The sequence below is a fragment of the Mus caroli genome, unplaced genomic scaffold, assembly GCF_978045245.1.
Source record: "Mus caroli unplaced genomic scaffold, Mus_caroli_1 scaffold_2, whole genome shotgun sequence".
NCBI lineage: Eukaryota > Metazoa > Chordata > Mammalia > Rodentia > Muridae > Mus > Mus caroli.
Window position 1 is genome coordinate 111,527,262 of NW_028227257.1, and position 27,559 is coordinate 111,554,820.

The window sequence follows — 27,559 nt, forward strand, 5'->3', positions numbered from 1 at the left end:
GGACAAATAAAAAACTTTCTTGCATTGTATTTTGATGTTAGCAAGCCAGAGATATCAGGACAGAAATCACATAACAGGTCAATATAAAGTCCTCATTGCACCCTGAATGCTGAGGCCACAAGCTACAGTTTTTCCACAATGGTCTTCCCTTCTACTTTGAGGTTTGTGTTTCCTTCCAATTTTTTTCCTTCCTTCCCTCTCTCCCTCCCTCCTTCCCTTCTTCCCTCCCTTCCTTCCTTCTTTCCTTTTTCGGGGGGGGGGAGGGAGGGCGGTTTGAGATAGGATATTTCTGTGCAGTCCTGGCTATCCTGGAACTTGCTCTGTAGACCACGCTGGCCTCAAACTCACAGAGATCCACCTGCTTCAGCCTCCCAAGTGCTGGGATTTAAAGGTGTGTGCCACCATGTCTAGCTGGGTCTGTGCTTTCTTTAACAATCACAGAGGCTCCTTGGAAGATGAGTTCCCCGCTTATTCTTGAAAACTCTGAGATGAAGACAGTGTCGTGACTGTTATATCAGTGACTCTATGGCTGTAGGATTTCTAGCCCTATTTAAGGCTCATTTTCTAGATGAAATTTACTAATCTCAGGTGTCTGCAGGAAATAAATCCATGGTTGATGACAGCCATTTCAGTGGGAAATTTCATCCTCACTGCTTTCTACGCTGTTGCTCCTTAAGGCGACTATAAGGGTGAGCAGGTGGGCCTGGAAATAAACCTTTTCTTCCCCATTTCTTGAAGTTGTGCAGAGTCCACAGCACTTACACACTATTGGAAACTGTAGATCTCTTCTGCAACACAAGATTACTTTCTATGTGTTGGAAAATTAATTACTGGAAAAAGATGTTGCTAGCATCCTTGGAGGTATTCATAATCATTTAGGAGCGCTGAGCAGTGCAGAAAGCTATGGGAACAATGTGTCTTAAGAGGAAATATCCATCACCTAGTGGGAGTCAAGACTATGAGCTTTTAATTTTGTGAATACTCCACGTGTTAACACCATGAATTACATCAAAAGAAAAGTACTTCTGGCTTTCTTCTGACTAGGTCGCACCAATACACCCCTTTTCTTTCACGTTCATCCATCAGAAGCAATAGATAACCAGTGGCAGCAAACTCGCCAGAGATGTGTGCGCTGTAAACACTATTTTGTGATTTCATTAACTGGATATTTCCAAGCATTATCTATCATGTCAAAAAGAATCCTGGTTATGAAAACCTTTTGCTTTTAAGCCACATACTTGTATTCTCAGATTAGCTATCTTCTCTGGATGAAAGCGGTGGATGAGAATTCAACAAGTACCTCCTCTCTCACAACTCTAGCCAAAGTGCATGCCAGAGCTTTCCACAGGAATCAACCATGGCTTAAGGTCTAGGGTTGATTTCTACACATAGGCTGCAGCATAAATGTCCACTTCTAAGCATACACTGGATACAATCAAATTATAATAGAATTTCAGAGGACTTCCTGCCGATTACATAATTTCTCCCATTAAAAACATGCTGAATTAAGTTCAGTCTGAATCATACCGTAGTCATAACCATAAACTATCTTCTGACTTATGGACACTTTAGTTTCATAACCTTCAGGGGATCAGAATTTTAGATGAGCTTTTACATTCAGTTCAAATTTTAACTTACCGCCTCTATGAAAGATTAATTAACTGTGTGCATCTGTGCCTCTGATTGCAATAAGCGATTATGACTGAGGATTCTTCTTAGTAATGGAAACATGACACAGCAGGGGGAAGAAAAGGGTGGCTCCAAGAGTCAATTCTATGCAAACTCTGTACTTGTTTGGGTTAATTTTGACCAGTTATAAAATTTCTTGGCATAAAGTAAAAAGATTTATTTATGCACATAACATTAACTCTGAAAGTAGCAAATTCTTTGCATACCTTTGGTATAAAATTTACAATTCATATGCCCCTTTCACTCTTAAAAACCACTAGGATAATATGTATACTGGTAACAAAAATAAAACTGCTTTATTGTACTGTGAGACTAAACTGGGTTATAAGCAGTTTTCAGATAAATCAGTGTGACTCTTAGAAAATCTATTAAAACAGTTATTTTTCTGTTAAACAATCAACCATTCAAATGTGGACTGGTCAAAGCTTCCAGTTTCCTATTAGCCAATGATGCTAACAAAGCTCACTTTGGACACACATTTTCATGGTAATCTAAAGTCTCAGATTTGCCAATTTAACCCACTACACCATGGGACAGCTGGTCTGGGGACTTTGCAAGTTCTGGATTTTGTCTTCCTCAAGATGAAAAGAAAAGGTTTACCTCTAGCAGAGCATCGGCTGAGTCGTGAAGACAGAGGACCAGGGTTCCTACTCGGGCCATGTTGTTGACATATGAAAAGGTTATTAAGAAAATTGTTGCAAGGTGGTGCAGGAACATAATGCCGAAGTCCTCAAAGAAGGAAAAACAAAATACAGTAAGTTCTCAGCAACGTCTTGGTGTTCCATCCCATCCATCTACTCTCTAAGCCAGACCACGGGGAGGATCTCCGCAGCCACAGCCTTGGTGTTCTTTGGTTGTTAAGATACAACTCCTGAGCCTGGCAGTGGTGGCGGTGCACGCCTTTTATCCCAGCACTTGGGAGGCAGAGGGAGGTGAATTTGAGTTTGAGGCCAGCCTGGTCTACAGAGTAAGTTCCAGGACAGCCAGGGCAACACAGAGAAACCCTGTCTTGAAAAACAAAACAAAACAAAACAAAACAAAACAAAACAACAACAAAAAGATACAACTCCTGTACAATTGGGATTTCCTGTTTATAGGAGGAGATATACAAGTGACCAGTCCATGGAGACTGGGGTTCAACACTGTAGTGAGTCAGATCACAAGGAATCGCCATAGAATTTCAAACAAAGAAAAGCACTACTTAGACTTGTCTTTTGATTTGTCATGTTAAAGTGTCCCATAAAGGTCCATGCTCAAAGGCTTAGACCCCAGTCAAGGTGTTACCAGAGCCTACTGGAATAAAGTTAGGGTGCTGAGAGAATGCTCTGGTAGATGTTGGAAAGTGGACTCTTTCCTCTCCCCCATTTTCTAGCTGCTGTATCATGAGTAGCTTATACCACTCTACACTCCTTCCTCAATATACTACATTGACATAGACCTCAAAACAACATGTCAATCATCTATTGAACTTCTGAAATATGAGCATAGACCAACCCTTTTTTCTTATAAATTGATTTGGCTCAGGCATTTTTGTTACAACAACAACCAACAACAACCAACAACAATCTAACAAACTTTAAGCTCTTTGGGACAACAGCACATACATATTTCTCTGATACTTAGTGCTTGCAATTCCTGAAAACACACATATGCGCGCGCACACACACACACACACACACACACACACATATTTGTATTTTTCCCTCCCACCCTCCCTCCATCTCCCTCCCCACTCCCCTCTCTCTCTGGAAATAAACCCAGAGCTTTGCATGTGTTAGGGAAACACTCTTACATTCTATATTCCCATCTCTCCTTCTACTTCTTACTTTAAGATAGTTCTTAACTAAGTTTCCTAGGCTGGCTTTGAAATTGTAATCTTCTTGCCTTAGCTACTTAAGCAGTTGGGATTATATGCCTGTGCTACCAGGCTCAGATATAAGCAACGTTATTATTTATTTTAAGCATGTGGTATATGTGAAGAGATATCCAGTTAAAGTAAGGAGATAGAAGACCTGACTCCTAGGATGGTCAGTCTCTGTTTACATAAATCCTAATAAACAACATACTTAGTTTTACCATAATGTAACGGTTTGAATGCTTATATCTTTTTTTTGCTCTGAAATTCATGTTAAAATCCTAATGACCAAGAGGAAGGTGTTGTGGGGAGGGAATTGATTAAATCATCACAAAGATTAGTGTCTCTACATGAGAGGCCCACAAGAGCGACACTATCCCATCTATCACATGAAGACATAACTGGATGGTGTCATCTATGAACCAGGAATGAGCCCTCAAAGGGTGCCAAGCCTGTCAGAGATTTAAGCTGAGACTCACAAGCCTCCAGAACTGGAAAGAATATATTTGCCAGATTAAGAAGTAGATTCCTTTTGGTTATTGTTATGAGTTTCCTGTAACGTGCATCTCTTTGTTAGTGCCCTTTGCCTAGAACATCCTCACTGGGTACCAAAGGAAGAAATCAACATGCTGGGTTTTCTAGTAGGTAAAGTGAGGACAGAGGTCATGGTGGAAACTACAGATATTATTTTTACCAGTTTCTCTTGGCTACTACCATTATTTTTTTAGTTAATTTTGTTTTTATTTATGTGTGTGCATTATATAAACATTTGTCCCATGTGTGCAGTATGCACAGAAGCCAGAAGAGGGCACCATATCCACTTGGAATTGGACTTAACAGCAGTTTCGAACCACCTGACATGGGTGCTGGGAACCAAACTCAGGTCCCCTGGAAGAGCAAGCTGGAGCTCATTCTCTTAACCGCCGGGTCAGCTCTCCAGCTCCAATTACCACTACTTAAAAGATATATATTTGGTGAACAGAAAGTAACCATTCTATTGTTTAATCACTGGTAGGTAACTATCCCAGGGAGCCAATATCTGTGCTGATAGAATAATGGCGGGCTAAAAAGGGAATGATAAAATTCTTTCTGTGGCCTCAGAGGTGACTTGCTTATGGCACTAGCATAGCCACACAGTCCTTGCAGGTACTCTGAGAGTGAGATAACTTGGCTGGTTTGCATTTTACCCATGCCTTTACCTCCCCACACCTTCTACTGGGACTACTCTCCAGTTGGAGAATGAATATGGTCTGCTGTGCTTAGGCTGTCATTTGGCCAAGCTACACTGAGCTTTTCTGACATAGAGGCAAGGACAACTAACTTAGGGACAGTCTCAGCTCTCAGATGTAAACCCATCTTTTGCTCCTGGGAAACATGGCAGCCTTAGATCTTCTCTAGAGACAACTTCACATCCAGAGCCACTGATATTTGGTCTCCTAGTCACTTACCAGACCTGGTCTCATAGACACCTCCTCTACAGCTCAAGGAAGCATCTATTTAGGAAGTATCCTACATTCTAGTTTCTAGTTGTTTCTAGTTTAAGTATGTCCAACTCCCAATTAAATAAATTTCTATGTTAACAGGTAAGTTCAAGGAAGTTATGACCAGGAACTCCCAACATGATGACTCCTAATGACTTTCTCACTCTTACTTAGTTAAATTACGACGTGCTCACCTGCAATGTAGGTTCCAGCTCACTAGCTTTGTAATTTCTGGCAAAGGCATCAACTTCCTTATTTTGCAATTAAGATGCTAGATTAGATCTTTTTTTAGCTGTCAATTCTATAACTCTCAGTTTAATAGCTCCAGTGATTGACCCCTGAAGTCTTTATGCAACTAATTCCAGACCTGTCTAATTTAGAGATTTAAGAAAGTATACTCATTCATGCGTATGCAGGCAAAAGCAGGCCCCGACCTGTCAAACGCCCCCACCTCCCCTTTGGTTTTTACAACAGGAGCTGTTGGTGTCACTCTGCTTCTCATTTCTAAAAGTCACCCTTGACACCTCTAATACTTCTACAAGCTTTGTGTTCCCTTTGGTGAAAATGCTCAAGGATCATTTTGGATCCCAGGAAGGGGCCTTGCATTGATAACCTCACACTGAGGTCAATCTCTGAGATCTAAACCATATGCCAGTTCCATCCATGAGGTTAGGTAATAAATAATTAAAACACAATGATGTAGTTTCAATGGACTCAGTCTCTAAACTAGTGGTACAGCACTGACAGTGGCCACCAGTGGCAGGAAAACAGTCTGTCTTGCCTCTGTTAATGCTTCATCCCCAAACAGAACAAAGTCACACCACCTGCTAACCCAGGCCACCCCCATTCCTCAGACCCAGAGTCTTAGCTCACAGACAGATGAGAAATGATGACCACACTGAGTTGTGTGAGGAATTGCACACAGGCACAACATAGCTGTTCTTGAAGCTACTGAAACACTAGCGAATCTTTACACTATCCGGAGCCTTCCTAGGTTATTGAAGGCAGATGATGCCAAAAGGCCTCTGGCAGACAATGCAAACTGCCCTGTTGCTGTTTTCCAATGAAAGATGAATTCTGTTCCCCATGACCTGGAGAAGGGTGTTTTACCACACATAGCACTTTAGAACAGCAGCCGAACTGAAGTAGCCCTAACCCATCAACTGCTATGTCAAACCGAGTCTTACACAGGACTAAATCAAAACGCATAGTTCAGGAACTCAGTGGGTTTATAGTCGCCTATCCTTACCAGGTAGCTTTTGACATTTAAGTAGCTGAGTACCTAAAACCAGTTAGGTTAGGTACTCCCACCCTCCCAACTGTTCAGCCCCAAATGGCAGCTCTCAGCTTTTTAGAAGAAAGAGAACAAAAGGTTTTCTCTATTAATTTTCGAGATGAATAAATGTAAATTGTTAAAGCACTTATGGAAGATTAGGGCCACTTCCCAATTAAATATCCTAATTTGTATCTGATAGAAATGTCAACAACAATGCCTGTCAGAATCACGAGGAACCTTCAAAAATAAAAGCCTTGTTTTTCAGATAAAATTTGCTTTGTGAAGATGAGCTTTGACTGTAAATCCCTTGTTCTAAAAAAAAAAAAAAAAAAAAAGTTTGTTTTCTTACTGCTGCTGCTCAGAGGCAGCCATAGCAGAGGGCTGTAGTCCTATCTACACAAACAGGAAAGGCGGAGATAATGGTCTTGTTTTACATTTGTGCTTCAGAAGGTCTTAGACACAGTCCAATCCCTCACAATCGCCTGTTACTCACATCCTGTCACCCAGCACGTATCTTTGAGTAGGCACTAAGTTTGATCCAAATAACTGTGCTTTTAAAAGCTGTCCATTTGGATTATGTCAGCACAGGGAGGAGAGTTTCCATCCTCCCGTTTGTTACTGCTGGAAATGATAGTGTGCTTTCAGACACAATGGCTCACAGAATATTAGGCTTCAGGTTGACGATGTTTCCCAAACCGTCTTCTGCAGGAGAAATCATGTAAGAGCCTGGGCTCCATGGTTGGCCTTCGGGTTAGTGCTTGATTACAAGCACCAGAAGCGCTCTGGCCTCAGCAGTGACACAAACCACCTGTAATGTCATTTTGTCTCTTGACAGAATTGCTCGTCCTCAAGAGTTCCCTCTGTGTTCCCCGGCATTTCCCAGAGGCCCCACCACTTGTTAGTGGTTCTTCACATGTTATCAGAGACAAGAAAAAAAGGAACCAGATGTGGTTTTGACCCAAATTCCAGTAGAAAAACTCTGAAATAAAAGAATTCAAGGATAAGCCATCCATTATAATGGCAAAACTTAGTAAGACAGAGTCCTCCACTGTTTTTTTTGTTTGTTTGGTTGGTCTGGTTTTGGTTTTGGTTTTGGTTTTTTAAGACAGGGTTTCTCTGTATAGCCCTGGCTGTCCTGGAACTCACTCTGTAGACCAGGCTGGCCTCAAACTCAGAAATCTTCCTGTCTCTGCCTCTCAAGTGCTGGGATTAAAGGCGTGCACCACCACGCCTGGCTTGAGTCCCCCACTGTTAAAAAACAAAACAAAACGAACCAGAACCTTTACTTCTTTAGGGGAATTTTATATACAACAAAGTATTAGCACAACAAAGCCAAAGAGATAATCACTCACTAAGACATATGTGCCAGATTCTAGATAACACAGCTCCCTCCATGTTTAGTCTTTGAAATGATATCTTCTACCTTGTAAAGGGACCACAAATTCATCTCAATGTACATGCCTTTATTAAGATAAAATTACATCATAAAAAGCTACACCATACACATATACTCTTTCTATGTGTAAGAAATTTTTCCTTAAATTTTTATTTGGAATGAACTGAATGAAAAAATATTATTGAGCTACCTCAAAAAAAAAAAAAAAAAGGAGTAAGGCTTCTGAGATTCTAACTAGGGCTGGGACAAACATTCATAGACAGTGAAGATTGTAAATACTTCTAAAATCAAGACAGTGGAAAAGACTTTGCTCAGATGCAAAGAAAATGTATGTTGTCTTGAATTTAATAAAGTTAATACATACAAATAATAACTTGTAATTTTGCTCAAAGAGTAGACATTAGGTACTTATGACCCATTTAACAGATTTCTAAGACTCCAAGAAACAGGACAACAGCAGAGTTTGCAATTGACATTGTATGATTTCTCTTATCTCTGTTTCCCTCTCTTCCTCTTCTCTCTCCCCACTCTTCTGCCTCTTCTTCCTTTCCTTCAAGGCTCATAAGTTATTCTACTTCAAAGCAGAGATAGAGAAACTGTCAGAGTTGTGGTTATGAATAAAGTTTTATTAAAACACTAACTGCACCCACTTGTTTCCTTTCTGTCTTACATGGCTTTCTTGCTCCAGTAGCATACTTGAAAAACTGCAACAGAAAGCACCTACAACTTTACAACACTACCAGGTCCTTACAGTAAAGTTTGATGACCCTTGTTTTAGAATCATACCAAAGGGCATCATGTGAGAAACTCAGTTATGTTATGTTATGCAACACAGCCGGTATGTAGTCTCTGCCTTACTTTATTCTGGCAAAGGATATGTAAGAGGTTAATTTTCACAGCTCTTCTGAAGCAATGCAAACCAATTTAATACTGTTCATGAACTTCATATAAACCATAAGGAGTTCTGAAAGGCACCCTCATCAAAGGTCATAATCGATTATAACTACAACTTCTAGACAACTGAAAGGCCAGCAATGGCTTCTCCAGCTTCTAAAAGCAGGAGCACTGTGTCCAGATTGATCAGCATTTTCTCTGTTGCTAGAAGCACCATTATTTTATGGCTTCTGGAAAAAGATATAAATGAGGCAGGGAACTGCTGTGTAAGCACTGTTCACCCGATCTTTCTCCTGTACAACATTTATGGTGCCCTTTCAAGATTGAGAACTCATAATCTTGTCCACTGTGAATTAGTTAATATTTAATCTTTAATTGATTTTTTATTACATTAGAAAGGAGCACAATAAAATGTTATTTGTGCAACAGAAACAGTATGATAGTGCTACCAATCACTTCTGGAGGGGATAGTCAGAACATGGTGCTAGATTTGCAGTGCTCTGAGCCAGTCTTCAGTCTTCCACCTCTCTCCATCCAAGCAAGCTCCCAAACCCTCTGATTGCAAATGCCATCAGTGTGTTTATTCAAACAAACATATGCCATTTTTCTCACAAGTTGTCTACATGCAACTACCAGGTCTTTATAATGGACTCTCTAGGTTCTGTTTAAATCACCTTTGACCTGGTCATATTAGTTTGCATAAGTTTAAATGAGAAAAGGTCACTTCTGAGGTATTAAAAATATAGTTTATGTAAGCCTGAAGAACTCCATTAGTTCACAAATGAATCTCTCCATTTTCTGCAAAGGTCCCTATAAGAGCTCAACCACTAAAGCCCATCTAACCTGAAAGCATCCAACACCATCAGTAGGGGGCAGACTGTGCTCAACTAAAATCAGAGCTACTTGATGGGACTCCAGCCAGCATCTTCATAGGTACTCCCAAAGTCTTGAGGCCCAATGACAATGAACAATCAGAGACTCAATTTTGTGTTTCACATAGAGGGTGGAGAATATCTTCTCCAGGCTAAACAGTTGGGGATGGTGCTGTAAGCTGTTGGGCAGAGTTCAGGGGAGCTCTTACAGTTAGCAACCATATCTTCTTCTTGTTCCTCTTCCTTCAGCCATCTCAGTACCTGCCCCTACACCTGAATTCTAGCTGAGGTATTTCCTCAAAGCTATGCGTTTCTCCTCTTTCTAAACCCCACTTTTGCAATGAATACCTAACAAACGCCTAAGTACCTTTTAATTTGCCTACTAATTTTCATGTGCAGAGGCTCTGAAGCTGTGATGTCTTCCTGATGGCAGCTCCATAAAGCAATACTCAGAGTGCTCTCTCTCTCTCTCTCTCTCTCTCTCTCTCTCTCTCTCTCTTAGATGGGAGCTGAGGCACCTAGACATCAAGTTCTCCAAAGTCACATTGTGACAATGGGCTAGAGCCAGAACCTACAGCCAGTTCCATGTAGTCTGGAGTTCAGGCTGGTGAATATCCCACTCCTAGCTTCTCAGGGACAAATATAAGGGGAAGGGTGACTGTAAAGAGGCAGAGGTGTTGGTTAGGAGAAACCATCAGGTGAGGGACAAACAGAACAAGGACTGTCCCTGGGAGATGACAAGGGCATTGTGAGAGCCAGGCTGCAAGGAGTGGCCTTGGGCCAGAGGCACAGTGCTTCCAGCGAGGTCAAAGCCCCAAGCATGGCTTGTTGGTATTTATAAGGATGGGGGCTGAATGGGGTCATTAGTCCAGGATAGTTAGAGCTACAATGAGCCAGAGTGGAGATTTTTCCGGCTCTCTAGAATGACTTGAGAGGAATTCCCCCAGAAGACCAAATAACGACTTGCAATTGAAGAGCGTATCATAAGGAACAGAAGATTCTCCCACACCCAGGGAGGCAGACATCTAGCTGAGGCCCAAGACTTAGGACATACAGTCCCAGGTATGGGTCCTTGTGCAATACAGCAACACATAAGTTCTTGTCATCCTCCTGTACCTATGCAGATCAATCTTTCCAGTGGCCAGACATCTGAATCAAAGACTGAAAGATAACTTCATCTTTAAAAATTCATGTAGAGCTGCTTCCCCACCTGGGTGAGATCAGGGACCCAATACCCTCTCACACACTACAGCCTGTCTGCCTCCCAGGGGGTCTGAAGTAACCAGGGTCACAGGAGGCCTGCTCTAACCAGAGACTCAGGAGGTTGATCCTAACCAGAGATAGCACTGCCTTCCTACCAGGAGACTGGCTCTAACCCAGGTCACAGAGCTCTACCTGCCTATATAAACGACCTCAAGGAAAAAAAGTCACATAATCATCTCACTACATTCCGAAAAGCCTCCAACAAAATACAAAAGCAATCTACAGATTCAATGAAATCTCCATCAAAATTCCAACACAATTAATTCTTCAAACACAAGGAAAGAACAATTCTCAACTTCATATGGAAAAACAAAAAACCCAGGATAGCCAAAAACAATTCTCAACAATAAAAGAATTTCTGGGGGAATCACCATCACTGACCTCAATCTGTACAACAAAGCAACAGTGATAAAGACATCATGGTATTGGTACAGAGACAAACAGATCAATCAGTGGGATGGAATTGAAGACCCAGAAATAAACCCACACACCTATGGACACTTGATCTTCAAGAAAGAAGCCAAAAACATACAGTGGAAAAAAGAAAGCATCTTCAATAAATGGTGCTGGTCTTACTGGCTGTCTGCATGTAGAAGAATGAAAATAGAACCAGTTATCACCTTGCACAAAGCTCAAGCCCAAGATCAAAGACATCAACATAAAACCAGATACACTGAATCTAATAGAAGAGAAAGTGAGAAAGACCCTCAAACTCATTGGCACGGGGTGGGGGGGTGGGGGGTAGGGATTTGTTGAGCAGAACACCAATGGCTCAGGCTCTAAGATCAACAATTGATAAATGGGACCTCACGACACTAAAAACTTCTGTAAGGCAAAGGACACTGTCAATGGGACAAAATGGCAGCCTTCAGATGGGAAAAAACAATTCCCTAACCCTACATCTGATAGAGGGCTAATATCCAAAATATATAAAGAATTCAAGAATTTAACCTCCCAAAACCCAAATAACCAAATCTAAAAATGGGATACAGAGCTAAACCCAGGATTTACAACAGAAGAATCTCAAATGACCAAGAAACACTTAAAAAATGTTCAAAGTCCTTAGTCATCAGGGAAATGAAAATCAAAACGACCCTGAGATTCCACCTCACACCAATCAGAATGGCTAAGGTCAAAAAATTAAGTGACAGCACATGCTGGTGAGGATGTGGAGAAAGAGGAACACTCCTCCAATGCTGGAGGGATTGCAAGCTGGTACAACCACTCTAGAAATCAATCTGGCAGTTCCTCAGAAAATTGAAAATAGTTCTACCTGAAAATCCAGCTATACCACTCTTGGGCATATACCCAAAAGATGCCCACAAGACCATAAGGACACATGCTCTACCATGTTCATAGCAGCCTTAGTTATAATAGCCAGAGGGAGCAACTACATAGGAAGACCAGCAGTCTCAACTAACCCAGACCTGAGAGAGAGCTCCCAGAGGGCTGGTCCCATGCCTTTGGCACATATATATCAGAGGACTGCCTGGTCTGGCCTCCGTGAGAGAAGATGAGCTTAATCCTCAAGGGACTTGAGGCCCCAGGGAATGAGGAGGCCTGGGGGGAGGGGGAGAGCACCCTCTCAGAGGCAAGGGGGAGGAGGAATGGGATTAGTAACTGTGGGATCAAAGGCTGGAATGCTTTTAAAAAGGCATGTAGATGTTGAGTTGGGAGATAAAGCCAAAAATCTCACAAATTTACCCTGCAGATTATTTTTGATGGTAGATAGTATCTTATTCAAATGAGTCACGTTTTCTTCTTTATATTATGACGTCTGGGGGAGGGGCAGGAATGGGGTGTAGACTTGGATCAGGACTACATTTCTAAGGAGAAGCCTCAGGGTGTCATGTGCCTGAGGAAGAGGGTGAGGGACGCAGTGCCAGGGAGCAGCACCTATGAGAGATGCATATCATTTTCTATCCATTGGATGCCACCCAGTGAGAGCTTAGCTTTCAAGAAAGGAGAGGCCTAGTTGATACAATCTGAGGTACCACGTCAAATCACTCTTAAGAAAGACAATACCCTGGAGTAGCCATGCGTACACATCAGGGTCTCGGGACATCTTGATATTCCCAGAAAGCATTGAAGAGATGATGCTTAGCTTGCCAAGAAATGAAGATGTTTGGAAAACACATGCTATTTACTTTGGCTACTGAGACTGTTGAAACAACGGTCCCTAAAATCAAAATGTCCAGGAATTTAATGCTGGGAGAAGGAGAAGGGAGAAGCCTGGGACCAGCAGAGGAGAGATTACTCTCCTGGAGAGAGATTTCACACAGTTGAAGGAGAAACCAGCTGAGGCAATGGTGGGTCAAGGTGTGGAGCACACCTTGACCAGAATTGCTGAGCTATACATATTTCTGGCCCTCTAAACTAAAATCTCATGCCAGGACCCCAAAGACAGACTGTGATCAGAGCGTGCGTGTGTGTGTGTGTGTGTGTGTGTGTGTGTGTATGTATGTGCGAGTGTGTATTTGTATGTGTGTTTGTGTGTCTATGTGTGTGTTGTCATTAGATTTCTTCATGGCCATATTAAACACAGGAGCATCCTTAGGTGTATAGCACTGGAGGGTACAGTGACCACAGGAGCATCCTGACGCTGCAGCCAGTAGCTTTGCCCACTATTACCTTTGCAAATTTCTGTGCATAAAGAAAGGCAAATGAGATCTCAGTGCCACTGTTTGGTTTTGCCTTTGTAGGCATCCTGAAATTTTCTTAGTGACTGCCAAGAACTCAAAGACCCCATCTGAGACCGGCTGATTTTGATAAATCATTTTCAAACACAGTTGTAGGAGATTATAATTCACCATATTTTTAAGAGCTGTTCCCATCAGGATAAGCTAGAATAGAGAATAAAAACAAAGCCCCCCTTCCCCAACATCTCAGTGGTTTAGACAAAATGATTGTTTCTTACCAATGGCATGCTTCTGTTGGGAGATGGTGTAAAGGAAGGAGTCTGCTTGTCAATCATTTAGGGGCTTTAGGCTGAAGGCAGCACCATCTCAAATTTTACCAATCACCATAGAAGAAGGAAAGTGAACCCTCTGGAGGGTTTCACCACAGCAATTAATTAAATTGTGCAGGGGCAATAGAAATCAATTATGTTCCGAGTCTACTGGTCTCAGCTGTGTGTGTTTGGTGGGGGTAGATGAGTCATACAGTTCTAGACAACCTGAAGGGCTGCGACTCACAACACAGGTGGCCACAGGAAAGCTAACATGAACTGTGCCTTGCTGGTGCGCCAGGAACCAGTCCAGGTCTGGTGACATTCCCTCAGGCCAGGCCTGAGATCGCCTTTCTTTGCTCAGAAAGCCAACACACAGAAAGGCAAAGTAACCTCTTCAAGGTCACACTGGGGAGTGTGCTGGACAGGTAAGGAAGGGGTCCCAGAGACCTTGACTGTCCTTCTAAGTGATACCTTCCTTAATGCTTTCTCATAACGGTGAATTTAAGGGACCATCCATTAGTATAAGATGGGTTTTTCTTATTATGCTAAAATAGGTTTTCCCCCTATGAATTCATGGTAGCTGTTTTTCAAGTGTTCTTATTTGGGAAACGAAAGAGGTGCTCACATTCGCTTACTCCTTTTTTATGATTACCACATTAATTTTGATTGATTAGGAATAAATCTATGAACACTAGTTTAGTTTTAGTTCTTGACTTAGATTTGGTCACATTTTGGTTATTATGCACCAGTGCTGGTCTCATTTCTATCTACTGAATATGGTGTATTTAGTGTATATTATTTTAAACTCAATCTATGGCCCACTGGGTCCTGATGGGGGATTAAAGGATGTATTTCCTTTTACTCTAAAGGAAAGGTCTGGAACACGGGTAGGCTCTGTAAGAGAGCTAAAGCCCTACAGTAGTGGACACAAGAAAGTTTCTACAAAAAGTTACAAGGGAAGAGACATGCCAGTCACCAAGTTTTCCTCTTGCTAGATTTCATCACTACATCTCTCTCTGTCAAGACTGTTTGACAAGATGTAGTTCTCCTTCCAGAACAAGGGAAAGCACCAGGCAGATTCTATGAGCCAGGCTCTCTGGAGCTGCTCCAAGGAGGCCTGAACATGAGCAGGGCCCATTGGCTGAAGGCCCAGGCCTTTGAGCCAAACAGCAGCTTCGTTAACAGGGACACGCGGTTTAGACATAAGCAAGCTGTTCTGAATGGAACAGAGTATTTATTAGCCTGCCTTGGAAAATGCAGATGTGCAGAGGAATGCTCACTCAGAACAGGAGGCCAGAGCACAGAGCTGGAGGAGACTGTAAGCCTTGAGGGCAGTAAGGCCTACTAGTGTTGGGGACTGAAAATGCTTGACAAGTTTTGGTGGTGTCTTAGCTAACTTGCTTTTCTCTTTCTTTCTTTCTTTCTTTCTTTTTTTTTTAAATGAAAGGAAACTATAAGAAAAAAGTAAGGAAAAAATCTCCAGGAAAGTTTCCAATTTTTTTGTATATTTATGTCTTTGCCCTTTTTTTTAATGGCAGTGTCCCCCACTGAGCAGCAAGAAGTCCCAACTTTGGAAATGAACAAGTTATCATATTCTTTCTCAATACACAGAAGGGTTGAGAGGCTCTCCTCTCACTTTTAGGGGACTGTTCTAGACTCTTGGTAGAAAAAAAATGTTGAAAAAGGAAGATGACTCTTGGATATCAAGATTATTTTAAAAAGATTGATAAAACAACCCAGTTAAAAATTCATCTCTAAATCTGAGCATGATGGCTCTAGCCTGTAATCTTAGCACCCAGGAGGCAGGCTCAGGCAGCACATCTGAGCCCAACTTTCCCTGTCTCAAAACAAACAAAAACAACAAAAGGCTTGTGGATGCTGAGGAGAGAAATGATTTATAAACTGTTTAAGACTCCCACTCAAAGGGCAGAGAAAGAAGCTTTCACTTAGCATTTATAAGTCCTGGTCTTTGTTTGGAATGACTATTTGGCTTGCTGTGATTTAATGGGAGGGAATAATCCCCTTTAAGGACCTCACACATAGCCAGCTTCCCAAAGCCGCTCCACTGCCCACAGGGCTTTAACAAGTCTATCCCAAGATGAAGAGAGGATGGTTTCAGACATCTGAGTTAATTCCTCCACACAGAAGGTGGAGAGTGTGTCTGGCAGCCAGTACATCCCATAAATCACCAGTGGTTGGAAGAGAAGGTCCTCATGATAGGAGTCCAGTGGTATGGAGCTGCTGGAGACCTGTGGGGCCAGTCAGGGAGGCGAAGGGGGCAGCCTGGAGCTACAGTGTCTAATGGCAGAAAGCAGCAAGGGAGACGGCTCCGTAACAACACCTGCGCCAGCTACTATATAGGTCTGGTGTTGGCCAAGTGCCCATTTTGTGTAGAAACCAGAATAAGCCAGCTATGCCAGGAATATATAAAACTACACTGACCAAATAATAAGAGAGGTGCCGAGCATTTTAATTCGGAAAAAAACTAAATATCCATAAAACTAAGTTTTAAACATTGACAATACATTGGCTTAGGCTCAATTCCACAGGCTTCCTGGTCAAATTGTCATTTTTCTTAAGTGTTCCCTATCTGATGTCTTAACACTATACTAAAAATGTAAAGAGCTATCTATATACTTCAATGTTTTAAAGCAATCTGCCTACAAAAGTGGTCAAGATGATGCCTACTTGTCTTACAACAAGGAAAATTCCCCCCAATATACCTGCCTGTGGAAAAGACAAATTATATACACAGTGGAAAAACTCAAGCAAGCGGAGGGGCTCAGTGACCTTTTGAAATAGGAATGTTCTAGAACTAGGCTCTCAGAAGCGAAAGACAGCCATTCCCTGCTCAGTTAATGTGGCTAGCTGTAGATGGCACTTCAAAATATCACCAGGCAAAGGAAGACTCCCCTAAAACAGGGGAACGCTGCAAGAGGCTGTAAGAGGCTCATGTCAAGAGCATGACAGGACAAGGCAGTACTCGTGAAATGTGTCTACTCTCAGAGTGAATCTTCAGGCCTTGCTTTGCAACCCTGGGCATGTATTCATTCTCACATTGCCTGGCCTTAAGAGATTTACACTGATTCATCCAGCATTAATTTTCTCAAGTTGAAAAAAAAAATAAAAGAAAGACTGTTCTACATCTCTGTGCTATGTAAGTGTGACTTATGTGGCTACCAGGACAAATGAGCTACTGGAAAAGCAAATATAAAATGAGCTTAATATGGAACCTGGCTCGGAGAAGATCATCATATGAACGGTCTGCCTACCAGAGTAAGGAACACTCTTCACGTGATGGAAGAGAGCCGGCCAGATATCATCACTGGAGATCCTTTGACTGTTTCCAGAATACTTGGTTAGAAGAGCAGAGGAGCTACAAGTGTGGGTGTTAATGGGTCACCCAATATGCCTAAGCTGGTCTTGATGGGACCATATACTTCTGATGCTTAGATATGTTAGGATCATATCCTAACACAGTAAGGAAAGACTTTTCCCCCCTCTCCTTCTTCATCCTTTCTTCCTTCCTTCCTTTTTTTTTTTTTTTTTTTGCTAGCCAGGTACATGTCTGCTCCTGGAAAGAGAAAGAGTCCCACCCTTGAGAACACCTACACCCATGTGTACACACACACACACACACACACACACACACACACACACTGGATGTAAATAATTGTAGTAACCTGCCTTTCTCCATTTCATTTATATGGATGCTAGGAGGTGATTCTGATAGACACATGGGGACATTGAGAATATAATATAGCACGATGGAGAAGGGAAGCAGTCAGTCACACAGTGTCCTCCCCAGGGGCTGGCAGGGAGGGACCAGAATGAGTAGATCCAGGGCCCAGAAGCTCATGCAGACAGTCTCTCAGCACAGGCAACTCCAGGGGAGCAGTCGGGCAAAGCAGAGCACATGTCATTCAGGAAGGCTGTTTCTGTGCTGCCAGTGGCTGCTAGATGAGTGTTTTTCAACCTGTGGGGTCATGACCCCTTTGGCAAACCTCTGTCTCTACAAATATTTATGATTCTGTTTTTTTGTTTTGTTTTTCGAGACAGGGTTTCTCTGTGAAGCCCTGGCTGTCCTGGAACTTACTTTGCAGACCAGGCTGACCTCGAACTCAGAAATCCACCTGCCTCTGCCTCCCGAGTGCTGGGATTAAAGGCCTGCACCACCACGCCCAGCTGATATTTATGATTTCTTAACAGTAGCAAAAGTACAGTTACGAAATAGCAACGAAATCATTTTATAGTTGGCGGTCACTACAGCATGAGGGACTATGTTAAGGGGGCGCAGTGTTGCTAGAGATTCGGTTAACTGGAGAACTTGTGCATGTGGTGATATTGAGGCTTCACTCTCTTTCTTGGAAGCTATAAATTTCTCTTTTTATTCAATTTAGAGAAGATAGGACTTTGCTGATACTTGCATACATATATGTAAATGTAAGTATGTCTAGGAACCTGTATATATACTCGTGTATCTATATTCGGGTGTTTCAGATAGAGTGCTCTGCCACCCAGGCTGGCCTCAGAGTCTCACCCTTACTATATAGCTAAGGTTCACCTTAAACTTGCAATTTCCCCATCCCCACCTTACAGATTTGCCTGGCTTAGATGCTGTAGTTTTGCATGGTTAATAGAGAACACCAGGTTTGTCGGCAAGACTGGAGGGGGAGGAGAATATGAAACAGCACAGACAGATAGCATTCCTGCAACAAGGCAGGAACTGGTGCTAACCACAGCTCCCACAGCTCAGGGATGCCTCTGACACTTCACCCACCTTAAACCAAGCCCATGTAATACCACGACTCTTACCTTCCTTTTGATATCTGTGAACTGGGAAACCATTAAAGACCAATAAAATGACAGCTCCAGGATGTAATAGTAGTGAAGGTCAGCTGTGAGTGGCTGAGGAAAAGAAAGAATGGGAAGGTTTACTTAACGGAAACCCAATTTGTATCCCAAAAGCCAGAGGCTCACACCAACTGGTAAGCTAGGTTTACGCTGAACACATGCAGCCCCATGCAATCCCATTGTTTCCTGATAGACAACAGTACTCTGGAGGCTGCCTACAGACCACAGCTCGTGAGCATTAATTCCATTTCATCTTAAACCCAGAAAGCATTAGCCACCATGGCAGTTTGGGATTCAATTCATTATTGAACTTCACAACAGCTTCTCTGGTTCCTTCACATACAGCAGCTACAAGATCCCTCAGGCAACTGGGGACATGTCCTGGAGCACACACAGGACAGCTGTTGTAACAGTTCAAAGCACAGAACAAGTGGGTGGCATGGATGCTTTCCGGAATGGTCAATGAAGCACAAGTTCAAGAGAGTTGTATGTTTAGAAAATGGGCAATAGGATGCTATATTCAAAACAGATGATTCTGAGATGTTTATTTAAAGATCAGAGGGACAGGAAGGCTGCCAACATACTTGACTAAGCAGATAGCCAGGATGTCTGAGATAAAGGCCCAGCTCCATAGTTTGGTAGTAAAGTTACTTACTTAAAAAATGGCAGGGGCCAGGGATGGAAGATAATGCCTGTTCTAACTGCCTCAGAGGCTCAGGGAGATAGTAAAGTCAGGGAAGTGTATTTAATTTAATGTTTTCTCAACAACACTTTGATGAGCTACTCTTGGTTATATTTATTGAGCTATAATGAAGTGTCTTGGTTTACTCAAAGAATTAAAACAAAACTCTAAAGCTCTTCAAATACATTTAGACTACCGTTCAGAAGGCAAGACTCCATACTGTAAAGGAAATTAATGTTATATGCACCATCTGCCAATCACGATACAATGGATAGCCACAAGATGGCCTTTACTCACTCAGGTCAGGCATCAAGGAAACTATATGTCTCTCTCATATTTCTGACGAGGTACTTTAGGCTGAGATGTTAGATCGGCAGTTTTAAACTCTAAATGACAAGGAAAATTTCTATAGACTGAAAGCTGGTGTCTTTACAAAGCCATGTGGTAAACTGCATAGTCCTTGTGACGGAACGTGCAGATTGGAGGACAGCTGGGCAGGAGGGAGGTCATGAGAGGGGGACCTCTCATGAAGGACCTCACAAGGTCTTCCTGTGGAATCCTGTGACTCACTGTCTGAAGGAAGCATGTGTGCTCAGTGGTACCTTGAAAGAGATCTACTTCCCACTGACATGTCTCTTTAAGACTGAAAGACATTAGCAAGGTATTTAGGCAAATGCTACCAGCAATGCAGTCTGGGAAAATGGCCCTGGCTGGAGCTGAGGTCAGATTTGGTATTGATGAGATTTTCTGACTTCTGGCATCCTCATCTGGGAATATGCCTCGGAGGGGTCACAGGACAAGTCAGATCATGATGGGAAGGGCAGAGTTCCTGCAGGAGCATGGCAGTAATCAGCCCTCTCCAGCCACTCTGCAGTTGGTGAAACACTCTCATGACTCACTCTGAGCGTATGAAATCTGTAAAATTACTACTCTTGTTTTTCATCTAGATTATACAGCTGACAGAAAATTGCTATCAATTAACTCAGGTTAAAAGTTTACATCCAGGTTTCAGAGCTATTGAGGCCCTGATCCCTGCATTAGACTTCTCCTGCCTCGTGCATGCATGCCCCTTGTAACGAGCTATACAAGAGTCAACTGCATATAATCCTGTCTTACTTTTATCCTTAAAATACACAACCATATGGAACTCTTACATGTGTAACGAATGGACACTCTCATATAAAAGAGGGAATGTTTAAAATTGAAGTACACTACTATTTTTCACCTAGAAATCTATCCGGTTACTTATATATGTGTTAAAGACATAATGAATAATTTCATGAGCTTGTTCAATATTTAAAAGTGCACTGAAGGCTTGAGACAGACTCTGGACTATAATCTGCTGTATGTATTTATATACATATGACTTATACAAAGTATTATACTTGCATACATGCTATTTCATTTCCTATGCCCCCTACACAAAGAAAGTCATTAATTTTATTAGCATATGGCTCTTGGCATGGCTAACTACTGTTGCCAGAGATCATGAGTTTCTCTTCACTTTGGGGAGTGCTGGGCAGAATTACTCAGTACTGGGCTATCATACCTTAAGAGCACAAGACCATTCTTAACCGAATCCACACAGATGGGGTATCTTTCTTTCCATCCTAATGGTATTTTCCACTTTTAAATATAACCTTATCTCCTAGCCCCTCAGACTCTCTTTTTGTGCTTTCTGTAAAACAGCCTACAGCTACATTCTGGGCTACTGTCCTAGGCATTCATCTGAAACCAAGCAACTTCTCAGCTATAGGCAGAATGCAAGAGTTATTTTGGGCTACATTTACAGTTAAAAACAAGGTTAAGTGTTACATTTTATATGACACTTATCACAATGTCTTTCATGTTACAGAATTTACCTTTGAAATGTGGGGCACTGTAGTGGCTGGCATGCCAACTTCCCAGTTAAAGTTCCGAGAAGCCTTTGATGGTCTTTTCAAGTAGAAATGTAGATAGGTGTGGATAGTAAAGTCCAGTTGGGCTAGAGACAACCGTTAAGGTCAATGGCTGGTTTCTGTCCACCATGCCTCAGTCTCAGGAACTCCCAGCTTTTTCTAACTCTGTCATGCTGTTTATGTAAATTCATTCCCAATCTAAATAAATTAAGGGATTCAAATGCAAAGTAGAATTCTATTTAGAGTCACCCTTAGCCTAGAAGGAGTACCTAGTGTCAGCCTCCACCCATTGCGGCTATGTGGAAAGCAGGGAAGGTATGGGAAGGCCTTATGTGCACAGAAGTCCACATGTACCTGAAGGTGTTCGGTACAATGCCCGGTTCCATTTGCTTCCCTTACAGGACATGCCCCAAGTAACTAGAAAATTCCTGGTCCCACCATTGATATTCCATTATCAATTGATTTAGGGATAAGCAAAGACTTGTGCTAATAGTAATGAACTCATAAGAAGATGCGAAAGAATAGCAAGGGCAGAGATGGAAAACACTCCCTTTTCAGGGCTATGACTTAATTTCAAAGATGGTGTCTACTGTTTTCCTTACTGAAACAATTCAGCCTTGTGTGATGATAGCATTAGTGTATTTTTCTGCATTTGGAGAAGTAGTCCGTGGTGATTTACGTCTTTAGAGGCCACTTCTAAGCTACAAAGTCAACAGAACTCAGCGGGCCAGCTCCAGCACTGCACTTGAATGTCCACATCTGCTGTGGGGGTAAGCCTGCACTGCCAGCAGGCCTTCAGACTTTCCTCTGTACTGAGAAACCAGCCACATCTTGTTCTCCAACAAAGGAACCTCCCAGGTTTGTTCCATCTGCTAAAGCAACTAGACTTTGATTATGCACCTCAGTATGAATGCACAAAGTCCTGTCTTCACTAGGTTATGATAGGCATTAACAATCAGGTGCAATATCGGCATATAAGTGACTACCCGACCTTCCTGACAACAGGCAGCTGGTCAAAGGAATATTCCCTCGTCTGTAAAGCCCAGAAGTCAGGCTTCCTTACCTGGTAAGGGTAGTTATACCAGCAGTGTCTTGTATTCCACAACCAAGGGGTCTGGAAAAAATAACAAAGAAACAGACTTTACATGCTTTAGAATATTGTTAAAACAACAGGCACCACACTGTACATCTCTCCTAAACCTGGAGATTTATATATTCTGCTTGTCACTCAGCTGTATTCCTGCAATGTACCAACCTCAACAGCTGTGCCTCCAAACCAAATCACCCATCTCACTTATGGAAAGACATTGCTAACAACTGGTACAACCTACCCTGGAACACCTAGGCCTCAGTATTTACAAAGCCATTTTCTTCATGCCTTGACCAGGGTTCAACTGCCAGGTTTCACTTCAGCAGGATGCTCCTGAGGAATCTCTGTGGTATACCTTCCATCTTTCAACCTGTGGTCCAAGTTTCTAGGACAAATCCTTCCTCACGATGTCAACTATTTGTCTTATATAAAAAAATAGTGTTAAAAAAAATCTAGGTATTCACACAAATCCCCAAACCCATAATAACCAGAGATGGATTGATTTGAATTGAGACAAAGAGCCGGACCATCTAATGACATCAGAATCAATGTCCTCAAATACATTTCTCATCCATCGTTAGCCATCAATTTGGTAGTACATGTCCCATCCCTAGGTATATCACTTGGTATACCTAGACTGTTCTGATGATTCATCTCCCTGATCATCACTTCTGGAACACAGGGATGAAGATGATGAGTTTCTGGCAGCCAATACCTGTTAGGCCTTCCTACGTCTAACAGGCTGTAGTGGTATTTACGTATTTTAACTCACTTAGTCAGTACAACAGCCACTGATATTTGTCTTACTTTTTTTTTAGTAAGTGACTGCAGGCTGGAAAACCTCAGTATTGCCTAAACTGCAAACAAATAGACTGTATAGTCTGCAATGGTCACTGTGTCCTGTGCATATATTTGAATGCTGAGTCCCATAAGGAGGTAGGTGAGGCTTGGCTGGAGAAGGTATGTCACTGGAGATTTGAGGTTTCAAAAGCTCACACTAGGCCCAGTCTAGTCTGTACATCTCTCTTAAACCTGGAGATTTACATATTCTGGTCCCTCCCTCCTATACTCTCTGCCTCCAACTTGTAGACCATGTAGTAAACTCTTAGTTACTGCTCCAGCACCACGCCTGCCTGCCTGCCACCATGCTTCCCTCCATGACTGTCGTGGACTCACCCTCTGGAATGGTAAACAAGCCCCCAATTAAATGCTTTTCTATACATGTAGCCTTGATATCTCTTTGTAACAATGGAAAATGAGCTGAGACAGGGCAGAAATGAAGATCAAATGAGATGGACTATATAAAAATAGAACGGAAGCTTCAAAAGCTTAGAGAGTTATTACATTTTTATACCACACAGACAATACACGTTCACTGAAGAAGGCCCAAAACACACAGAAAAGAATGGAAATAAAAACAACTTAAATTCTCATCAGCATTAACGTATTTAAGTTATAGCGTGTTTTTGTTTTTTCCCTATGTGATAGAGATATAAATAATAGATTTATTTTTAAATATACATACATAAGCATGTTTAAAAAATGTGGGCAGAGCATAAAATCTATTTTGAAGGTCAGTACAATGTTGTTTATTGCTTTTACCTCTGATAAAGTTATTTATACAATTAGCTGAAAATCCCCAGGGGGACTTTATGTCCTGCACACACTTCCCTCAGCCTCAGCACCTCTGCTCAAGTAGACAGGTCAGCAGGTCCTGAGTGCAAATGACAGGCACATGTGAGACCTTGAGCAGGCCTGGAAGAGCTTTCTGGAAATATCAGCCTCAAGCCCCCAGGGCACAGTGTATCTACCCCTCATGACGCAGCACAGATCTCTTCAACTGTGGTCGTCCTTTCCTGTTGCAGGTAGGACACCCGACACAGGAAAACCCAGCACCCAGGGCTTCTCTTCCTCTCTCAGCTTCTCAGCATATGTTTTATTCTAAAACGGAAGCCCCTCCCTGTGTGGATGTTCAGCTCCTAGACCCATGGCTTCAGTGGTCCTGCCATCTGGCTGCCCTCTGCAGAGGACACAGGTCTATCTCGCACTGATCTGACATGAATGGTTTTGGAGAGAGGGAGAATCAGTCCGTTTCAGGGACAAGTTCTGCTCTTAAGGGTTCATCTCTAAACATACAGATAGGAATTACACCAAGGGGCCTCATCAGATTGTCTTCATAAACAAACAAATAAGCATATGAATGTCTGTAACAACGATGATTAAGGAATGAGGAACCATGAGGATGACAGAGGGAATGGGAAGAGTTAGAGGAAGGAAATGGAGAGGAAATGAATGACATAGAATACTCATGTAATAAATAAAAATTTAAAAACATACAAAGTAAGGAATAAGACTGTGGGAGACAGCTAGGGGGAGTTTGGGGGAGGTAGTGACTGTTAGCATTTTGTCTAGGCTCCACCTCACAATTACCTGGCAACAGCCAGGTGTGCCTGACTCACTATAAGAGGGGCTGCTTGCCCCTCCTCTCTGGCCTTCTTGCTCTCCCTCTGTCCTCTCTCCCATTCCTCTCCCCGTCCCCTCTCCATGTGCTCATGGCCAGCCTCTACTCCCTCTCTCCACCTTTCTCTGTCTGTACTACCCACCCTGTGCCTTGAATAAACTCTATTCTATGCTATACCCTCCTGTGGCTGGTCCCTCAGGGGGAAGGGATGCCTCAGTTTGGGCCCGCAGAGGCACCCCCTTCCCCCAAACCTGACTACACATCCACAAAACATATCCCTTCTCTCCTTATCTTTTTATAAAACACAACAGTGACAGATATGATCAAAATACACTATATTAATGTATGATATTTTCAAAGAATAAATAAAAATATTATTTTTAATAAGTCAAAAATCTCAGAAGTTCAGTAAGTCTCAATTTTTACTGTTTTGGAAGCTCAAGAGCAGCCTCTTCCTGCTTCACACCTGACTGTGTAAATAACGTTACTAAGCTCAGTACAGACTTAAGGTAACTTGAACACATTATCTCATTTAATCCACTTACAACTTGTCAGTAATCAATGTAATACAGCTAGCAGGTGCCTGCCTTAAAAGATTTGCAAAGGACCTGGCAAGTTCATCAAATTGCTAAAACACAGATTGTGACTCAGTACGTCTGACTGGGGGTGGAAGGGAATTCTGCATTTCTGAGGCTCCCAAGTGAACCTGGCACCATTAGACCATGACCCATACTTAGTAGTAACGTAGTACAGGTTGTAAAATGGCTGATTCTAAACAACTCACTGTTACTTTACAGTTCAGCACAGATGAGCTGAAATGGTTCTAATAACCATTTGCAGCAGGCACTCTTTGCTGGAGGCAGTGGTTCTCACCCAACCTCTCTTAAAATAGCCCCTGTATAGCTAGCCTCCAGCAGAAGGGCTGTGAGCAGAGTGAGATACTTTGGGATGCTTCTCCTAACAGTGACTGGGGAGCAAGTCTGTCACACTCCTTCATGGCCACTGGAGGGAGACAATGAGTGCCACCTTTGGCTTTGAGGTGGGTGTCCTGTTGAGACTGGCCTGGGGGGCTCCCTACCAGTCCGTGTGTGCTTACCTTCAGATTGTCGGTATAAGACAACTCCTATCATGTCCATCCTATTAGAGCTACTGTGATACACATACAGACCCCAAGATGCACAAAAGTGTCATTCCAGAGCCTACTTTGGTGGGGTACAGTAATGAACCCAGAGGTACCTAGCTGGTCAGTAGAGAAGAGGGAGCTGCAAGAGCTACCCAGGCTCTTGCACTGTCCTCCCCCATGTCCTCCCCCCTCCCCAGGTCCTCTCCCCCTACCCCCAGGTATAAAGAATGAGCAATTATAGCACTGGGCAGACATGCAGAATGTATTCCACATTTTTGTGTATGTGGTTATTACCTAATAACTCTGAGTGCTGTTACACTGAAAAGACCTCTCAAATGCTGTTTAATCTACAGAAATTCACCAGGCCTTTTACACGGAGGGCCCCATGTTCTTACTCACCAGTGAGATACTTGGCCTTACTGTGTCACCCCATATTCGTATTGGTCAACAGCTAGTGAATTAACACTATTCTTTTTAATTTCTAAACGTTTACCACGGAGTGATTTGTGTTATCCTGAGCTGATATGCTGATAATTTAAGACCCAACGTCACTGCATCTGAGGCAGATCCTTTCTATAGCTTCCTTCCTCTCCACGCACAAGCTCAGAACAGAGAGCATGTGGAGAATTCAGTAAAAGGTGGCCATCTGCAGACGGTCTGCTGAGGGAAGTGGGCCCTCACCAGACAGTACTGCCTGCCAGACATTCATCAGGAGCTTGCTGCCTCCAGGGCAGAGAGGACTACATTTCAGCCAGCCGCTGTATTTTGTTACAACAGTCTAAGCTAACACAGCACTATAAGACCACACTTCCCAAATGATGCTTACCAGCTACTAAATTACAAACCAACAGATTTCATTTTCAGCTAACTTACAAAGTATCTTATTAAGACTAAGGTTGCATTGTAGAAGATGAAAAACTACCTTTAACACCCTCAATCTAAACCACAAAGTACAATGGGATTTTTCATTACATTATGCACATCTGCTCACAGACACCAACTGAACAGCAAGCCCATCCATCAATAATAATACAGAGGCCCAGAGGAGGCGTCTGTGGATCTGTTCACCCCCCAACAAACCCAATCCCAGCGGCAGGACAGAGCCTTGGGCACTGGTGGGGCTTACCCTGAAGCCTTCATTTGTATAGAGGCCACATACAAAGACATGAGTGATAGTTATTTTTTTAACCTTTATTTAAAGAGTAAGTTATGTCATGTTTCTTGGTATCATCTCTCATATAGAGACCCCATCATGAATCTAACATAAAAATAGCTAAGGTCTGACTGCTTTACCATCTGAAATAATTGTGGCAGTTTAGGCTAAAGAGAGAAGAAGTATTAAACAACCAGAGAAACTCTATAAATAGTATATAGTTTACCAGGCAAGGGCTTAAAAGATTAAATAAAAATATAATCATGTATATGCATTTAAATATACATACATACATTTAAAAGAAGTGGCAAGTATCAAAGCTCAGGGAATAGTAGTTTCTTTCAAAATTAAAAAGAGAACATGAATTTTTGTGTTGTTTTATCAAAGATGTGAAAGGTGAGTGGTTTATACTTAAAGTTAGCATTTTAGAGACAAAATTTCAGTTTCCGATCTCCATCAAAACTCCCTTCTGTCAGGCATAGTGGAACACACCTTTGATCCCAGAACTTCAGAGGCAGAGGCAGGGGGACCTGAGTCCTCAGCCAGCCTGATCCACATAGTGAGTTCCAGGACAGTCAGAGCTCCATAGTGAGACCCTGTCTCAAAAGGAAAACCCAACAAA

At 42.3% G+C, this 27,559-nt stretch overlaps 1 protein-coding gene across 3 annotated transcripts in view; it reads right to left on the reverse strand.

The window, feature by feature from the left end:
* Nucleotides 1–27,559, reverse strand: part of Cers6 (ceramide synthase 6) — a 248,165-nt gene that overhangs the window by 47,484 nt on the left and 173,122 nt on the right. For all 3 annotated transcript variants that reach the window (XM_029473812.2, XM_021151369.3, XM_029473798.2), the window contains exons 5-7: nucleotides 22,174–22,224; nucleotides 18,492–18,584; nucleotides 2,290–2,418 (exon numbers count right to left, since the gene is read on the reverse strand). In XM_029473812.2, coding sequence (XP_029329672.1) covers nucleotides 2,290–2,418; nucleotides 18,492–18,584; nucleotides 22,174–22,224 — 273 coding nt within the window. The remainder of the gene's footprint in view (nucleotides 1–2,289; nucleotides 2,419–18,491; nucleotides 18,585–22,173; nucleotides 22,225–27,559) is intronic.